Here is a 20183-nt window from a genome sequence, read left to right as displayed (position 1 = left end):
TGGCTGTAGGCTATTTCTTGGCAAACAGTAACTAACTTCACTTCTCAACACCACCAGTGGGAGATGAGGATGCATTATTATACCTGTTGTGCAGGTGAAAAACTGAGATGCAAAAATATCCTGCCTTATCCTCTTAATGCTTTCCTACTATTAGAAAAAAAATTATCATCTAATTTCTCTAGATGATTATCATCTACCTTATATAACTCTGGCTCATTCTTTGAGCGTTTTTCGCACAGTACTGAAAACTGCAAGAGTCTGGCAGACAAAAAATTAGTTATAAAATATTATAACAACGAAAAATGAGAAAGGCCACACAATGTTGCATCGGCCATTTCCTAGCTTTTGGATATTTAATTTTTCAAAATGAATGTTATCTTAACAAGGCTTCTGGGAGGGGTAGAGTAGGTAAGTTTAATTTTTTAGGTATAAGAAAATCAGGGGGAAAAACCCTCCAATCTTCCACTGCATGAGATGATGCTGACATTGTCATGAACCATCAACAGGAATGGGACTTTAAAAGCCACCACACAGCTTCTGGTACCTTATCCTCTATGGTGACTATATCATCCTGGGGAAAAAAACACACAGTTTGCTTCCACATTTTGTATTTTCTAACTTCAGAGTAATGGGGAGTCTCAGAAATTTTGCATGCTATTAAAGGTTTCATAGAGAATATGCATCCCTGGGCACAAATTCTCCTGCCTCTTCGCACCAAGTACAATCCTTTTATACTGTATCTCATTTCCCCAACCTTTATTCAACATTATTTAGCCAGGTTCAAATTCCACTCCTCTTATCCAGGCAGATTCCACTAATCTACCAGTTCTCCTCATCCTTTTCCTACCACTTTTTTTCAGGTTTGGGGGCTTTTTTTGTATAGTTAGTTCCATCCAACAGCACCTGTAAGTCCCATGCCTTCTGCCCATATGCAACCCCCTCCTCATACCATTTCTTCTCTGAGTCCCAGGTTCAGGACAATTTTCCTGGTAATCCTAGGTACTCATTCCCCCAGCAAAATCCAATCTGTTTTTCTCCTCTATGCTGGTTTTGGCTGGGACAGAGTTAACTTTCTTCATAGTAGCTATGGGGCTATGTTTTGGATTTGTGCTGGAAACAGTGCTGATAACTCAGGGATGTTTTAGTTACTGCTGAGCAGGGCTTACACAGAGTCAAGGCCTTTTCTGCTCCTCACCCCACCCCACCAGCGAGGAGGCTGGGGGTGCACAAGAAGTCGGGAGGGGACACAGCCGGGACAGCTGACCCCAACTGACCAGAGGAACATTCCATACCATATGACGTCATGCTCAGCATATAAAGCTGGGGGAAGAAGAAGGAGTGGGGGGACTTTCAGTGTGATGGCGTTTGTCTTCCCAAGTAACCGTTACGTGTGATGGAGCCCTGCTGTCCTGGAGATGGCTGAACACCTACTTGTCGATGGGAAGTAGTGAATGAATTTCTTGTTTTGCTTTGCTTGCACGCGGGGCTTTTGCTTTACCTGTTAAACTGTCTTTATCTCAACCCACAAGTTTTCTCACTTTTATTCTTCCGATTCTCTCCCCCATCTGACCGGTGGGGGGTAAGCGAGCGACGGTGTGGGGCTTAGCTGCCGGCTGGGGTTAAATCACAACATCCTCCCAATGGCTAACTTTCAGTACCGGCCTCCAACCCTAACAGATTATTTGTCCTGATCTGTTCTGCACACCAAGATGTTGATTCTTGCTTCTGCTGTATTTGTATCAAGCAGCTGCTTGGAACCAGCATGGTATTTGGTGAATAGTTTACTTAGCATTACTGCTGCCTGCTCAAATGACCAGACCTAGGAGAGGCTGTGGCAATGGAGAGAGACAACGGGAAGGTCTTCCCTTCCTCTCCGGGATGGGGTATAACCAGTGCAGGTGCAATCTGTGGGATTTTTCATTGCTAAATCTCTCTCTGTACTAAGCATGTACAAATAGATGATGCATTTAACCTTTAGCTAATTTAGATAGATTTAAATAGGGATATCAAAAATATCTGGTAAAAGGACCAAATCTTTTAATAAAAAATTACTAGTGTTAAAAAAAGATTAAAACCAACATATTTCTATATTTTGTTCTAGAAAACAGTGAGCTGTTATGGCTGAGAGTTTCTTTCAAAAAGATACAAAACCAAACAAAACTGAACAAAACGTAAGAAACTTCAGCTAAAAGATTTAAAACGTTTTGCAAAACCATAAACAATTGATAAAAGTATTTATTTAATAGGATGCATGAAACACATTTAGTAACAGATTGTACCAGTGTAATCTATAGGTTAGGAGGCTGGCAAATTATTTTAAAGTGGAGGAATGTATCAGTTTACCAGAAGAGTCTTGAGTCTGCTTTTACTACCTGAACACACAATACCTTTGGGGAAAAATATATTCTCCATCATGAAATAGTAAATAATGAAATCCTTCAAATGCCATATCCACTAATCTTATATCCTTTAAGAAAATAATGTGGTTTTTTTCTAATCTTTGTGCACCAAATACCTTAGAATATTTATTAATGACTGTTTTTACATATAATAAATAACTCAAAATGCAGTGTAAGAGTTTTTATGCCCTAGTTGAATATTCATTGTTATTTCTGACAGTCCTAACACAATACTTTTCCTTATTGCACACACAAATCTTCTCCCAAATCTAGTCCCATAAATGCATTGTATTATCTGCTCTATTAAAATAATTTCTAATACAGGATGTCACAAAAACTGAACTATTAAAAGCACCAGGAATTCTCTGACCTTCAGACAATGACTGTCAGGATAGACAGCTACATTTACCCTGAACATTGTCAAGAGTAACAGAGATATCAGCCTTCTGAAAGTTTTGTAACACGATTTTTTATGCACGCAGTCACAAAAGAAATCTCTGATGAAAAACACCTTGGATTACGTTATTTGCAGTGTCAAGATATTATTATACAAACACTCCTTGAAAAGAGTGCTCTTTGACATCAAACAGACGGCTGGTAATAGGATCCAAAATTAAACTGACATAGTACCAGTGAGCTTAATGGTTACACAAGTTTTTAAGCAATCTTTTACTTGCCCTAACTTAATTATTATTTCTAATGTGCTGCTGTACATGGTGTTACAGAATACTTTCACGCAAGAAGCTTGATTTGCATGGAAATTCTACATTCTTGCTCTGAAATATATGGACAACGGAGATGAAAGAAAAGCTACAGGACACTTCAAGCAACTGCAGGAAAGGGAAGAAAAACATTGGCACAATATTAAGCTGTCCAAACAATAATGAAGTTAGACCAACGCAGCCAAAAAGTAAAAGCATCTTAGAAGGCTTTTTTGAGCATGACTGGTCAGATATACCATAGCATTTTGTTTGTATCCATACTATCCATACCCACTACTAAAGTAATTCACCAATATGCTCTGTGTTGGCCCAAACATAAAAGCACAGGTGAATACACATGCAACACAGAAAATTCAATGTGGTTGGCAACAGCCTCTCAGTTTGCCAGGGAACTTACTGGCTTGGATGGATGGCTCAATAAAACTTCAGGGTGCTAAAGGGAGAAAGAAGATAGGAAAAGATGGGGAATATTGGGGATAGGAACAGTGTGAGAGAGAAAAAGAAAAGATGCAACAAGAAAAGAATTTAAAATAATGGCTGAAACATTAATTTACTAAGACAACAGAATCTTAATTAGTGGTTTTAGCACATACTACTAACCAGCTTTTGAAAGTGAGAAACATGGAGAGTTACCCTCGTGCAAGTTCCAAACTTGATCTTGATTTCTCAGTTTAACAGTTTTGTCCAGTCCTCCAATATTTAACATAGTCCCGTGTTTGGGTTTAAAGATGACAGTTTTACAGGTTGAGCAGAACTTTAATTCCTAGTGCTTCACTTATATCAATGACAAGACAGCTAAATGGTTTAGAAAACTAATTCAGTAACTGACACAATCTGAACACTGAACAAAATTGCTGGGTTTTTCTTTTTATTTTTACAAGACATCCTGATTTCTCTAGTAGCCTTTTTCTTTCTAGGTTGCTACGCTGAATACATCATTTGTCATCCCTTCTTTGAAAAAACAAATCATCAGCTGAGAACAAAAAGTAGTATTTCTATCTCACCTACCAATATTATCAGCAATATTTTCAGTTGTGGCAGGAAATCTATGTTCACAAAAATAAAAACCACCAGAGCCTGTACCAGACTAACGAAGCTAAACCTTGGGAAACATAGAATTTGGGTCAACACTTCATTCAGTCATTTTTTCCTGTCTTTTGAAAGATACTATCCTCCTGAACATGAAGGAAGAACACCACAGCAGAAAAAAAAAACATTCACTGAGTGAGCCTGTTGAATCTAGAGGTATTTTCCTGGCAGGGAATCACTGCTAACATTCTCTGATGAAAAGTTCCTAAAACTGCACCAAAGGGAAGTCTGTTAACATATGGTTTTGGACTCTTTCTTGTCTCTAATCTTGATCCCTTTCAAATAAGGAAAATATCTATAGGAAGAAAAACCATGCACAGAAATGAAGACAGACAAAAATCCGCTCATCTTTGCTGGAACAAATTCTAGTATTAGTTGGTCTCTCCCAGATTAGAAAAACAAAATTAAACAAACCATACTAGCTAGGAAAGACGAGGCAGAAAAAGCCAGGAAAAGAATATCCTGAAGAAAAACAACTAGAAGAAAACTTTTTCACTATAAAACTATTACATTAAAATAGAAGTTTGAAAAAAGAGTTTCCTAAGAGAAAAAAAAAAATCCACACAGCATAAAACCACTTCACAGAAAAACAGGGAGAGAACCCCCTGTGTGTGATTTCTCTCTAATGATTCCATCTCAGCAAAGAAGGAGACTATTTAAGGCAGGACACCAGGCTATGTAAACACAACAGGGATTTATGGCTTGCTTTCAGCATTCAGAATCTCCCATAGTATCCCCTGCTGGCAGCAATTGAGCACAGAAGCAATGACAGTAGAATAATTAGAACATTTAGCACACAGATTTGCACAACCATAGTATCATTATTAAAAAAACCCAACCCCAAATATGAAAAACACTGCAGTTTTATTTGCGAAGACAGGGATCAATATAAAATAGTCATTAGTAAGAAGAGGAATAGTAACAATGAGAATTGGACACCTAGCCAGACACTGCAGACTGCTTACGTGGAAAGAAAAATATCAGCAACTTTTCAGCACCCCTGCACTCCACTTGGTTAAAAATATTTCATTTAGTGTAAGGTTAAATACCTTTTACAGAAAAACTGGAAGCTTGCACTGTTCATGATTTCTCAAAGGCTCACTGTTTAGAGATCAGCAAGAGTTTTTTTTCCAAGGACTGCCCAAACCTTTTTTATCTAATGGCTTAACAGTAGTTCAATTCAGGTATTGATGATTTTGTCTCAGTAGGACTTGAGAGAGTACTTTAGGGTCTCCGCACAGGAAACAATTGTCCAAACGCCCTAGTAAGCATTAACACCTGAAGCAGAGGAGCAGATATCCAGAGTATTATGGAAGGGCTTTATACTACACATAGGCAATGGCAGGCTATCAATTTTCTTTGCTTGTAGAACTGAAACCATCCTGACTGAATGATTTAGGTAGCTTCTTTGGATGGGAAGATGCGAATCTATTTGTGTTTACAATACAATTAATTTATATTAATTATTTTTCTCAGAACCAAATTAATAATATAGTTATTTGTCCCATAGCTGTGCTGTACAATTAATAGTGCTCTTTACATTTGAGCTGTTTTCCCATTTTAACCCTCAGGAAAAGGATCACAGGAGACTAATTCACCCTCTTAATTATTTCCTGAAAAAAAAGAGATTAGATTATAAAAATATATGGTCTTACGAATTGGCTCAGTGTCCTTATGTAATGTTCCTGGATACCAGCTATTAAGCACAATCCTCTCTAAAAGGGAATGAGGAAAGGTAGGCCTAAAGGAATTATAACAAAGAGCTGTCATCGCAGTGCAAATTAACTGCATGTCCATCTTTTAGCTAGCAGTGCTTCACCAGATTTTGGCTGACCTCCACACCCGCTTATACTACTGATATACTCACTGCTTACAGGAGGAAAGCAGTCTCAGGGGAAGCAGTGAAAAGCAGTATATTTACAAACGCTAAATATACAGACACATTCCCTAATTAATTGAATTTCTGCAACTGGTTTTTCATAATCTAACTATTTGTTATGTGCTCTCACAGTTAGTACTTCTTTTTTTTTTTCTTAAAGTAATTGTAACAATGTTCTCCACTGCAGTTGTCTACCTATAAACTAATACTATCATACAATTGCTATAACAATCTCTGGCTAATCTTAGCTACAATATATTCCTCAACTCATTATCAGTAACACACTGACAAAGGGTGAAACTGCAATTCATGACAGAGAATTCAAGTGAAAGGGTCCTTCAGGACTTCTGAAATACTCACCCACTGTATGGTACACTGAAAACAGCCTGTGAGACCAATTAAATGTGCACAACTATCTTTTCTTGCTATCTACTGTGCTTTGTTGATGCTGAATAACAGAACTGTTTATTTTGTGTAATAGAATTAAAAAGAAGGGCAAACATGGGTCTAGAGACATGCATATGGAGTTTCAGTTACACAGAGTTCTCAGGTGCATTAACACCCACCCTTGCACCCACACAACAGAAATCCCAAACAGGTCCTAACTGATGACTTAAAATTTGATCTTATATTCATTTGACGAACTAGGACAGCGTTCCAAACCATAGCATGGGCACTCCCTTTCCTGGGTAGATGTAAAGAAACAGCTAGAACTCCACAATCCAAGACTTAAATTTCTTTAAAAAATCATGTTTCCTTTTGTCTTGTTCTAATTCTATAAATATAAGTGTTATCACTATTTTGGTTAGCGTGTTTTGTGCTTCTTCATCACCTGCTCTTTTAAAATCAAAAAGTTAAAATCAAATCAATGTTCCTCTAAACAGTGCAGTATTTATGCTACTCACAGCTAAAATAAAGAAGGCTTGCAATGCAAACATAACCCAAAGATTCTGTTCAAATGAATTAGCTTGCTTGTAAGAGAGTATTATTCTTCTGAACAGCAAACTCCTACCAATGTATCAGCTGTGACTGGCAATGAGATTAAAACAATAGATCACACACTTCACTGGTGATATATTCTTTTCATCTGTTTTTATGCATTCTTATGGGCCGGGCCAATCATGCATCTGAATATATCACATTAACACCTACAAGCATTGACAATTGACACGTGAAATGTTTAGCTGTTAATTTTTTAGCTGTTACACCAGTTTAATGGCACAATTACTGCTATGAGCTTTTTTCAGTAAAAAAAGTTTTGTCTTTAACTCCTAGTACCTGTTAAAAAAAAAGTCAACAGCACTGTTATTGCATGTAAATGAAATCCAAAATTAGCACCAGTGCCTAAAGGTTACTTTCTGATGGGCTTAGCTTGTAATACGGTTTGCATGGACAGAACTTCACAGTTCTTGGTGAAAAGCAATTCACAGAATTCAAACTTAAGACCCAAAGTTTTCTGTGTAGACACAGCCAATTTCTCTAACACTGAATGTTTACACTACATATATAAATATGAAGTAAGATTACCTTCTTCAATTGAGTTTCCATCTTCAAACATTCTTCCTTTTTCTGTTCCAACGCAATTTCCAGTGTCTTGAGTCTTGAATCCTTCTTCAGTCCTGATGAAGCTAAGGATGAAGCATGTTCCTTCAGATCCAGTAAGGATGACTAAAATAAAAGATGTAAAATAACTATCAAGTAAATACTCTTTATGTGCAATAGCTAGTTTCTTTTTTGTCTTTATTTTCTTCCTACTCCTTCACACTATGCTCAGGATGTTCATGTCACTGACTTAAGACAGCTTAATTTAATTCAGGCTTTCAGGATCAAAATGAAACTTTGTCTAAATTAATTTTAAAACCATTTTTAAAGATGGAAGATTCTGTAGACTGGAACTTGTGCTTCAGTGACAGTCACGTTTAGGAAAAATTGGTTTTAAATAAAATCGTATTTAAAAATTCTATGTGATTAGCAGATTTGGCCAGTGTATCTAAAACTGAGAGCATTCAAAGCTTTTCTGTATACAGCTGGTATGGGGTGAAACTGATTCGTGCTACCTATCTCCAAAAGACATCTTAACTTCTTGCTTTCCAAACCATTTTTGTGTTGTTTTTTTCCTGTCAAACGTTGACTTCCACGTTGAGAAAATCTTAGCACTTCCTGAGTGCGTATTTTTTTGTGTTGTTTTACTTTGATTGAGTTTTGAAAAAAGATTGTAAGTAGACTTGAATGTTACAATTCCAAGACAGAAACAGAGAATGTTTATATTTCTCTAATATAATTAGGTTAATTTGTCTAGACAATTGGCTCATTACCAACAACCAACTTAATTATCAAAAAAGGACTCTTCAGAGTCAAAAGAAGTAGCTATCTTGTTTGCATAAAGGAATAAACATTATCTGCATGCTTTTGGCATCCACGGCTTTGATCAACCTCTGTCCTTTCCTCCCTATATTTAGACAGGAACAAGCTTGTTCTCTGCCTTCAGTTGTCTATAAGGATAGCTCTAGTAAATGCTACCACTGACCGTCGGTCATTCAGTCCTAATACGATGAACTGCTGCAAATAAGGGGGACTATGTGCTATCCATGAAAAGGTGGTTCTGAAATACTTATGATTTGAAAAATTCTCAAACAATATGTTTTACTAGATAAATTTGTTGAAGGATCATTGCTATAAAGGAACAGTTTTCTTCACCTCAAATATAACACACACATATACAACAAACAATTTTAATACAACAGATTCATTCTGCTGGTCAACCTCTTTCTCTGTAAGATCTCCTTGTAAAATGCTGACTTTCTCTTTCAGGTCTTTAATGTCTTTTTTGTAGTTGTCGATCTCTTCCTGTTTTTCTCGTTCATCTCTGTCACGTTGCTCTTTTAGGCGCTCAATGGTCCTTTCCTGACAAAAGAAAACACTCTGTGAAGAAAATCCCTCTTAGTCAGTTCAACTTCTGAGATTCCTTATCATAACACTTCTTACACACTGCAGACGAGCAGGAGGAGTGTAGGATATTGCCATTTTCTTTTCTTTACTATTGTAAAACAGACCCCTCAAGAAGAAGGAAACTGGAGAAATATGGATTCATTGCTAAGAAATATCAGGCTTTCTGTATCTCTGAAAGTTCACAGTACTGTGACAATGCAACAGAATTTATCTGCTTCTGATAATCAAAATTAACCAAGACCAGGATACATTACATATTGCTTCCGTACTTACTTAAATCTTACTTTTCCAAAATGTACAGTTAAGTTCCCCTCAGAGAGAAGCGGTGACACCAGGATCGATGTGCAGTAAGAAAAGGGAACAAAACAACTTTTCTGTACACCAGATATCAATGGTTATCTTGGAAGCTGAAGGGATGCAAGTGAATTCCCCAACCTCAGGGAAAGCTTTACCATAACTTTACATTTATAGAATCTGACAGACTGTAACCCCTACAATCTGGGGAGCTGTAACCCTGGTTCTCCAGGAATCAAGAAAAAATAGTAATTCCAAAAAGTTGCCCCACCAAAACAGAACAGACAAGAATGTTCCCTCAGTCCGCTATCTCCTAAGAACTGGGCAAGCATAAAAAAAATACAATGAGAATAATAAAGCTGCAAATAAAGTGAGACTGAAATACAGCTACATCAGGATAAGTATTCATTTTAATTCAATATTGGGAACTAAAACCCAATTTCATGCAGCAAAACTTTAAAAATAAATTTCTTATTAAAATATCTGAGCAGAGAAGATAAAATGAAATAAGATATTAGCCAGACCTTAAAAACAAACAAACAAACAAACAAACAAACAACAAACAAAAAAACCCCCAAACAACAGAAAAGAGGAAGGAAAAAAGCAGAAGAATCCACAGCTGAAATGTCAGGCATCCCACATAATACCAAAGATGCACCACGTAAAGAGACGACAACGTGAGAACACCAATTTCTTTCACAAAAAACGATGGTGAGTAGCTAATGACCAGAGCAACAGCTTGTGGCTCAGTTCTACCCTCACGGTACAGAAGTGGTACCCGGGGCTGGTTCTACGGGAGAGCGGCCCGGCCGCCACTCCGCGTATCCTGCAGTGCCCTCTAGTGAGGGACGCACCGCGGCGGCAGCCGCACTCTCCTGATCCCTCCTCAGCTGCCGGAGACAAAGGATGTCACCGTGGCATTGCATCGGACAGATGTCTTCTACACAGACTCCAGGAATCACACGGAGAAGCCGACGTCAGAGAGGTTATTAGTAGAAGGACCTTTCGAAGGAAGGGACTTAGGCTTTCCATACTCACTTTTTCTGCAAGTGCTTCTTCCAGCGTGGTCAAGGCGGTGTCAGTATTTGTGGTGTCAGCCTGCAAGGATTTCACTCGATCCTTTAAGCTGCTCATTTGCTTCTCCTTGTCTCTTAACTGCTCTTGAAGATTTTCAATCTTAAAGAAGAGGAGTAAATTTTAAGACAACAGCAAGCAAAACCATCCAAAATCATCTTAGGAGTGTATTAAACTCTTAAAAATATTCTTAAAGCAAAGCAAGTAGGCAAGGGCCTAGTTCCTATAATGCTACATCAAACCATCAAGCAATGCAACCAAACCCATCAAATATTAACAAGGAATCAGTAACCTTTCCAATAATCAGGACAGAATTCAGAGCAAGAAAGTCTAAATAATATTTACAAGAACAACATAAAGAAAGGGTATTATTCCTAATTTCCGAGGATGTTGGGCACTGTGTGACTGAAAGATGATCAATGTATTAACAACGTGAAAGGAAAAAAGTTGAGAAAAACATTACTGCATATGTAAACCAAAAAAGACACTTGATAGTTAAGAAGTTGATAGTTAAGTGAAGAAGTATTTCCTTTGGTACTGTCATATTCTTTATTGTACTGGCATATTGCTTTTTCATCTTACATGGTGGTTTGCTATACGATGGACTAACACTAAGTGCCATTCCCTGGGTAGAAAATATATCAGCCTTGTTTTCTACACATGTAGAATTCGATCAATTTATGAGTTCTGAATATATCTTTTGACAGACTGAGAAGACTGAGTGCTAAACCCATTTTATGCATACATAAACAAGAAAGAGACACATTGACATTATGACAACCTGTCGAAAACAGATTTATCAGCAAAGGATTAAACTGGGTACAGATTTCTCAGTTCCTTCTTTTTTGTTCTTGCTGCTGACAACTTCTTGCATTGGCAAATATACATCATAAACTGGTGAATGACGTGGCACGTAAGGTACCCATCTCCAAAACACTTGTAGCAAGATATTCTTTTAAAGACATTTGTAAGAAATAATGTAACAAGTATTAGGCCTCCAAGTTATGCTTAAAATTTAAATCTGAGCACAACACAAAGGACACTACAAAACAAATTTTAAAGAGCACCAAAAAAGCATAACCAATGACATCTCATGTGAGTCAGAAATAACTGTAAGAATTGAAAATTCCTTCTTTATACACTCATATCTATTATTTAATGCTTTACCATACATTTGTAGCCCATGGAGCTTCAGAAAGAACCCTACTAGTTGTGACTGAAAAGTTCTCCTGGCGCCCACACGTACAGCTACCAAGGAGGTAACATCTCCAAAAGTAGCCTACATGGCTGCTTTTGACCTTAGGAGCTTTCAGTGTCGTCAGCTGTCTAGACAGGCTGGCTGTTTAGACAGCCAACCATGAAAATATACTACAAAGAAGGCTGAGCTATTCTTAGACTCGTGTTTACTTCTGGAGGCGAAACACCCTGGCAAAGGCTCCAACTGGCTGAAGAGGGGATAGTGCAGGGTGACTTTCTGCTGTGAGCAAACCGCACACAAGAGACAGCTAAATAATTCATCTTCAGCATATATTAATGTGCCTGCCAAGGCAGCACAAGCATTTGCACAAGCACAGCATGCATTTTCATGTTGCAGTAACAGTTTCTTGTGATCAGAATAAGATGACAGCTGTACAACAGTACAACATAGGACTGCTGCATCTTCCCATTGCAACGGCACCCTCCTGTATACCAAAAAATAATTAAAAAAAAAAAGTGTAGAAAGTGTGAACCTGTCTATTCTTTCAGTCTACATGCATGCTTTTCAGTTTGGAGTAATGAGTGATGTTTTTCATTACCATCCAGGGAACAGCAGGTACACTGAAATGTTCTAAGTCACATTAATAGCTAGACACTACCTAAAAAACCCACTCTACCTACAACCGTGCCTTTTGCAGAGTCAGATAACTGATGGTCCCCAACGGGACATGCCCTTAAAATTACAGAAAGCTAGAACTGGATCAATTGATGTATCCAAACTGAAACACTTGTATAATTATAGATGCAAAATTTCCTTTATGAAATCACAATGAACAATGAAATAATTGCCTCTATTCCATTTTTCTCCCAAACCTGTACTACTGTAACACATAATAACTAAACTATAGGTTCTCCAAAATGATATAATCTGAAGAAAAAAGCAAATAGTCTACACTTTGCCCATATAGTTAATTAATAAAGAATTTTGCTATTATGTCCTTGCAAGTAGTTTGAGAATCATTTTCAAAAAGAATATATAATGTTATATTTGTTTTACCATCCTTTTTTCCCACCCAATCTCCTCCAAAAAGTAATTCTGAACAAATTCTTAAATAACGGATAGAAATAAAACGGATAACCAAAAGAGGGTCTTTCTTTTCTCCTCAAGAAAAGATGAAATAAATCGCAATGGAATCTCCAAGCCCTCTGGAAGACACAAAGGGACAAGGATTGAACCAGCACTGTTTAGTTTTCAAATATTTGGAAGATGATAAATTTCCTCTGAAATATTCTACAAACCTAAGGAATATATATTACTGTACAAAGTTTCTAAAAGGAAAAATAAAAAAATTATACTATTACTAGATTTTTAACAATCTTTATTCTTGCCATATATACTTATTTTGCAGGGTAAAGACAGCGATCCATGGGTAAGTTAGCAACACTAAGCTTACTGTAAAGGTACACATACATACGCTGGCATCATCTGCTCGGCATACCAATTTTCTCATCAATAATGATTTACTGAAATCTTTTTTTCCAACATTACCAGTTGTCAGACACTATCATGTTTCAACCTGGGTGATTTATTCCTAGTTGTGTGGAACTAATTATTTTGCCTTCCAGCCCTGAAGCACTAGAGCAGAGGCAAGAGAAGTCTCCTCTGGCATTCTGTTCCAAAGGCAAGGAAGCATTCTACTTTTTGGAAATACAATTCTCACTGAAAACCCCATGCAAATGCAAATTAAAAACAGCCCAAGGCTGTTGGGATTCTAGCAAAATCTAGTTTAACACCCATCCAGGCCACTAGATTCCCAAATTCCTTTAGTTAGAGGTTACTAGCAGATCCTTCGTATCATGCTTCAACCAAGAAATCCTTCCGTAGAACCATCGTCGAACCCTTGGCTATGTGTAAATTGAACACTTGGAAAACAACTTCTATTATACCAGTGACTTCTGAATTAAGATAAATGAAGTGGGTTTGTGAACTGGCCATTCAATCTCCTTTCCCCATGCCCACCCTGTTATTGGAAAAGAACCTTTTTCCTCCTTCAAAATACTTGGTTTTAAGCAAAGATCGACACTTCGCAATGGTAAGTTTTTTCATCACCTGGGTTGTAACAGAATTAACTGCATTTATGTTTCATTTATGTTTCCTTTCCCACTTTCAATTTTCTTCTTGCTATTCCGTTTGACTTGTAAAAGGAATAAAGTGGTGAAAGAAAAAAAATTCAAAGTGGTAAAAACCCTTTCATTCTGAGACAATAAAAAAAAGTGGAACAATCCTCTTAGAAATATGAAGATCCAATAACGTTTGGAAATATTTAAAAAAAAGCAAAATGTCTTATTTTAAATTCAAAATCTTTTTCAACTTGAGAAAGTTCATTGCATATTCCACTGTTTGTGTGTATCTCCAGTATGTACTAACCAGCTATATTACTTACCTGCAAACAAATGTTTCACTGTACTTTTTTCTATAAACAGGTGAAAATGCCTCTGCTTATGCTCCGCACTTGACTTCCCCAGTGCAGCTCCGCAAAGAGACTGTTTTGATCGGTAACATGACATCTTCATCATAATATACAGAAGTATATTATTAACAGAGTACTGTTAAGCCTCCCACTTTTTTTGATCCTAGCTTTCATCCGGTGGAACCAGTACTATAAAAAGGATCTGAATAATCAGATGGGTTGAGAGGTTTTCTGTTTTATTCCTACAGCATAGCCATCCAAATAAACAAAAACTTCACATAAGCTCTGAGCTTTCCAAACAGTTCTTCCTTGGTTTTGTAAAGGTACTATTGGTCACATCAGCTCCAGGGTCAATGACTACAAGGAGATGACGGATTCTCACTGATCACAGGCAGAGGTGATTTTGTCTGTGTCAGGAATATTAATATGAAGACAAAAAAGCTATTGTGGAAGAGAGAGTGGGCGAGTAAGCAGGTATATGATGATAGAACATCTACAATTCTGTCTAGTTGGAGACAGGCCACTCCCTTCAATGTAAGAATACTAATATAATGATAAGAATTTGATAGCCTGCACTCATACTTGATTTTGCTAGAATCCCACAGTATTTGAGCTGAGAAAGGTGGGCTTGCATTAATATCAGGATGAGAACATAACAATTACAATAGACATGATCACATTGTTGTATCTGACATAATACAAAAATTGTTGCTTCAGAAGAAGGAGTAAGATATTTACTCTAGAAAATTGAGATGGATCTGAATTCAAGAAATTTTGTTCCTAAAATGTATTAATGAGAGGTCACCTTAAGTCCTGAGAGACTGTTCAAGAAAGCTATACTACTGGATTTGTAAATATTACTGTGTTTCTGAAAGTCATATTTTGGAGACCATAATGAAAGCCTCTAAGCAGATATTACTGGTCAGTTTTATAAGATTAAGCTCCAGTTTTATGAATGTCACACTGCAAACCTCATCATTATAACTGTCTTCCTATTGCAGATCTTGCAAAAGTACCACTGCAGCAGTCCTGCATGGATTGCAAAAATCTGCATTCAGTAAGCAAAATTTGATCTTTTGTATGTGTTTTGGCTCCATCTGAACCTCCATATCAGGTGTTGCTTTTACAGTTCTCAGTGAAATAAGGTTTGTCACATGACTGAATATCATATTACTGTATTGAATCAATCAGACCGAGAGTAATGTTCTTGCTATTAATTTTAAAGGTTAAATTCCCAAGACTAGCAACAATGTGCTGAAGCTGAACGCTGAAGCTTCAGGTGTACCATGTCTCGTTGCAAGGGTGAGATTTTTAAGTTGTTTTGAAGTTCAGGATAGATCAAAATAATTTCCCTTTTTTCAGTAACATTTTGGCAAACACAAGTCAGTTCCTTCCAAAGTTCAGCTGCATTCAGTATGCTCTTTTTACTTTATGATCCAACCAATTGATATAAATACGGTTAAACTGTTGTCAAGTTATATTCAGAGATTCTTGTTTTTGAATCATCATACTAAAAATCATCTTCAAATAGTTTGCATATCAGTTAATTTAACAAAGTTTGTTAAGCATGAAGTAAATTGAAGACACTATGAAATGCAAAATACCAGTGGTGGTCTCTCTGTCTCTTATTAAAGAACTTTAAATTCTGGAGTCCCAGCTAATACTTCAGTGTAGACGTGGTGAACTGTTCAGTTAAGCAGTAAACATTTGTTCAATTTACATTAATTTTGCTACCCAGTGAAGACAGAATTAATTTTTATTTTGCCTCCCAAGAAAGTTATCTTCTTTTTACTGCCTCTCTACTTCAATGTTTATCTGGAACATTACTGTCTTTTCAACAACACATTGGAATATCATTGCGCACTTTGGAAATGCCCTGATGTTGCTGAACCTAACATAGTAGGATTTAACATAGTGGGATTCTGTAACACCTTGAACTAGTACGGAGAATCTTATACCAGGAGACTCCTTCAGTGGCCATGGGCTACAGAAGAACATACAGTTGGCTTAAGAAAGAGAGCCATGCTACAAGGGGTAGGGAGAGCATGGAGGAGGACAGGACAAAAAGAGAATTTGAGACAGGGAAACTCCAGCATAGGAGTACATCTTACACGTACTTATCTACTGTACTCAGGTCCAGTTAAAATTCAAAACAGCACCCATTAAAAAAAAAAAAAGTTGCTTACTTTTGCAGAAGATAAAATCTTTTTGTCATTTTTACTCTCATGATCTTCAATCTGCAAAAGGTCCTTTGAAATTAGCATGAAGTTCTACAGTGTTTAGTTTTACACATAAAGCATTTTGTTGCTATCCAGCTTAGAAAGCACAAAGAATTTATTTTTGTGATTTCTACTTAAAACCTACTTAATTATCAAATAAGTGTATGGACCACAAACAGGCACATTGCTACTGCTTCAAAAGGAAGAAACTTGCACACTGCAAAAACAAAGCTTAAAAAAAATATCTAGGAATTGCAGGACACCTAATGCAATTAATGATTTATTCTTGACCTAACTTCGCACGCACACTTATGCAATAAGGTTGACTTGAGAAAAGAATGGTATGCAGGAAGAAGTGCTGCTACAACAAAAATTGACTTAACTTGTATAGACAGTTCATTATCTTGTACTTTTGGTGAAGGAGCAACCAACAATTGACGCTGATCCAAAAGACTATTCTAGTTCCGGTACTTTTTCATACAGAGGTGCTTTGCAAGTAGATTTATATCAGCCAGAAAAATAGTTCAGCTATGTTTACATAAATAATCTCTAAGGAAATTTCCATCCCTTTGTTTCCTTTTGTCCTCCTTTCCTTTGCATACCTAATCATCCTCTGGTAGCATCAGTTTGCTGACAGATCACTGCAAAGTAGAACTAACAAGAACAGTCACAATAAACTGAATTATACTATCTTCAAAATAGTAAAGAATTTTTTCTGTATTGTCATATTCCCTACAACAAACAGTATTTAAACAGATGTTTCAAATCATATTCTCATAATGTTACTATCATGTTTGCAATCCTTCTGTCCTGCTAGTAAATAGCTTGAATTTCCTTCAAACCTTCTAACACAATCCCATCGCTAAAGTTTGCTATTTCTGAAAACTGATACTGAGAAGCATTTTCCTTACAAGCTTCTAAGGAGACTCCAGCATAATTCGGGGGGGGAAGAAATTAGGACCCCAAGTCTGAAGATTGACTTTGAATTGGTAACTGACCTGAAATTCACAATGTATACATTCTTAAGCCTTGTCTCAGTTCCAAAGCATTTGCCTTGAAAAAATTACGCATTAGCAATGACTCACATCCTTAGACAGCTGTAAACCAGTTAAATTTAGTTAAGAAATTGCTTCATTTTGTGGAGGCTCAATAATATCAATAGCCTAACCGAGTCAAAAGCAGAGTCTTTGAATTGTAAAATCCTACCATGGACACTGGCCAATACAAGTGAGGGTTCTGAAGTGGGGGGTGCAGGGGGAGGCACTCTTTTCAACCCACTGATACTGATTATGTCTCAAAGCATACAGGTTTTAATATGAATGGACAATACTTTATGTAAAATGCAAATTAAATAACAAAAGTATCAGAACTGTTCATAAGAGATTTGTTTCGGCAAATGTGAGCCATCTGGTTAAGTACATATGGTTAATTACATAATCCATAAAAAAAATCTCTATCACTGGTTTATCTTAAAGCTTCACTGGGTGACCCCTTGTTTTTGCTGGTATTCATCAGCTAAGACAATGTATCCATTATCCACCAACAACAAGTTTTCAACCTGGGTTGTTTAAGACAATTTGTTGGTTCCAACTTGAGTGCAATACTTTCATTCTCCCAAGTAATTCAAAACAGAACATTGCTATCATAAATAGCAAAACAAATTCACTTAGACTCTGCTTCTCCTCTTCAATGAAACACTAAGTTTATATATTACTCATTTATTTCATATATGTTAAAATGTCACTTATACTGAGAACCATAATTGAAATAATGTGGTAATTTATTTCACAATCTAATTATGGATAACATTCATTTTGTGGAAATCCTGGCCTAATCATGCAGAATAACATCATGCTAAGTCTGCTTTCAGCTGTGTCCTGACACTATGAAGCAACCTCTGTGACTACGCTTTCTAAAGTTTTACTCCTAAGACCTACTAAATACAAATGGATTAAAAAAAACAAGTATTTTGGGGACATTTGCTCATTCCTGTTCCAAGTCCCAGAAAAGACTTTGACAATAAATGTGCACAGATTTGATTTAGGAAAGTTCATTACAAAAAAAATACAAATACTATAATTTGGAGTATTTTCGTATTGATGGTTTCCAAATGTTCAAAATAAGGAAAACTGAAACTACTTCATTGTGGAAGGCTGGCAAAACAAGGGAAAAAATTGGAACGAGTAAATGCTAACTTAGATCTGATATTCTGTTTTGTAAGAAGCAGAATAAAACCAAGAACTTGTGACATTGCTTTTAGAATAGCTCAAGCTTCACAAGGTTATATAGCATTTAAAAAGTGTCAGGTGAAAAACTTACTATATTATGAATTAAACTTCTTTACTTGGATAAACCAAGTACAATGTTTCATTGATTATTATTGTGAAAACCCCTCTTTATTCTATGCCAACTTGATTTCATATACTCAGGAATACTGATGTTATTTTCCTGACTTGCTTTAGATTTTGATTCTACACAGGATAAGGATACCATAACTAGTGCCACATCCCTGCTTAGAGACATACATAGTACAGTGCTACATATCACAGTCTCATTACAGAAAAAAGGGTGACGAGAAAAGACGTGAAGAAAGGAAAGGCTTAACTCATCACAGCACTGCGATACCCAAGAATGGAAATCAGGGAGCAGAAAAGACCAAACATTGAGGCAGACCAATGGATACGATGCGAACATGGGATTTAATGTTGACTATAAAGGAAATCCTCACAGCAAACTAAACTCCATTTACATCACCATTTAGGATCACTCAAGCAGAAGGCTGTACAACTTGAACAAAGATTTTAAATGAGATTTGGATTCAGACACTGAATTACCTTGTCCAAATCACCGGTTTATTAAAATGATCAAAGAAATACTGTAAGGTGAAACTGCCCTAAACCAGAGGGGAGAGCTCTGTAAAGGAGGGATGCTTGTAATCCCAGTGTAAAACCTGCCCAGTCAACTGTGATTGTCCTGTTTCGTTCTCCTAGAAAGGATATAGAGTGATGAATAGGAAGGGATTAGGGAAGTCATACTGTAAATACTAAACACAAGAGTGTGTGCATGTATGTATTCTTCAGTATTTAGCTATCACTGCTCTCACAGAATTACCTCAGAACACACAGTGACAGATGACAAAATATCAAACTCTCAAATAAAATTCCTGTGGCCTGTGCTCAAAAAAATTTAAAAAGAATTTAAGAGCCCAATATATTAATTTACTACGATCATTTGGTTATATTCTTTCCCATTTTATACCACAGACTGCTTTAGGCAAATCAACACTCCAATCTCTACTGAAAATAAAGGCTAGAAGGGACAGAGAGTGGTCCTCTTTAACCAGAAGTTTTGTGTTTAAAACCATTCTCCACCCATCTTTGCCAGAAGGTATGTAAGCCCTTCATCATGCAGCCAAGCAACCTAATTATCAAATGCATGCTATTGTGGGTCAAGGTGATCTTAGTTTCTCCTGGTGACACTACTCCATACTGACCAGTTTTCTTATCCTTTGGATAAGTGAAATCAGAGTCTTGAAAGCTATTCATATACTTGTGCCTTATGACAGTCCTAATGACTCTATAAATATTGTGCAGAGACCCACCTTAGAAGACTGTCTAGCCTAGTGGATTCAAAATACCATCTTGATTCTAGGGAATTATTGACTTAAACTGAAAAATTACTCCTTCCTTGTTCTAGTGAAGATCCCTCAGTTGGCTAATGCAATCAGTAATGTCTGTTCCAGACACAGCTCAGACAATCCCCTCAGGGGCAGAAAACGCCTGGACGCCTGGTGACCAAAGCGCTGGAAATTGTGAAGTCTTGCAATCCAAAGAGCAATGAAAAGCCATGTGAGGAAGACTGATGTAAGCAAAAATGGCATATGCCCTTGC

The 20183-nt window shown here is 36.9% G+C and overlaps 1 protein-coding gene across 6 annotated transcripts in view; it reads right to left on the bottom strand.

Annotated features, from left to right (window-relative positions):
• The window catches only part of ERC1 (ELKS/RAB6-interacting/CAST family member 1), a 296218-nt gene that overhangs the window by 180892 nt on the left and 95143 nt on the right, over positions 1-20183 (bottom strand). For all 6 annotated transcript variants that reach the window (XM_075159301.1, XM_075159329.1, XM_075159320.1 and 3 more), the window contains exons 9-11: positions 10371-10508; positions 8853-8993; positions 7617-7757 (exon numbers count right to left, since the gene is read on the bottom strand). In XM_075159301.1, coding sequence (XP_075015402.1) covers positions 7617-7757; positions 8853-8993; positions 10371-10508 — 420 coding nt within the window. The remainder of the gene's footprint in view (positions 1-7616; positions 7758-8852; positions 8994-10370; positions 10509-20183) is intronic.

This window comes from Calonectris borealis, chromosome 1 (assembly GCF_964195595.1).
Source record: "Calonectris borealis chromosome 1, bCalBor7.hap1.2, whole genome shotgun sequence".
In the NCBI taxonomy this organism is placed as follows: Eukaryota; Metazoa; Chordata; class Aves; order Procellariiformes; family Procellariidae; genus Calonectris; species Calonectris borealis.
Note: the sequence above shows the minus strand (reverse complement) of the source record. Positions and strands in the feature narration are given on the sequence as shown.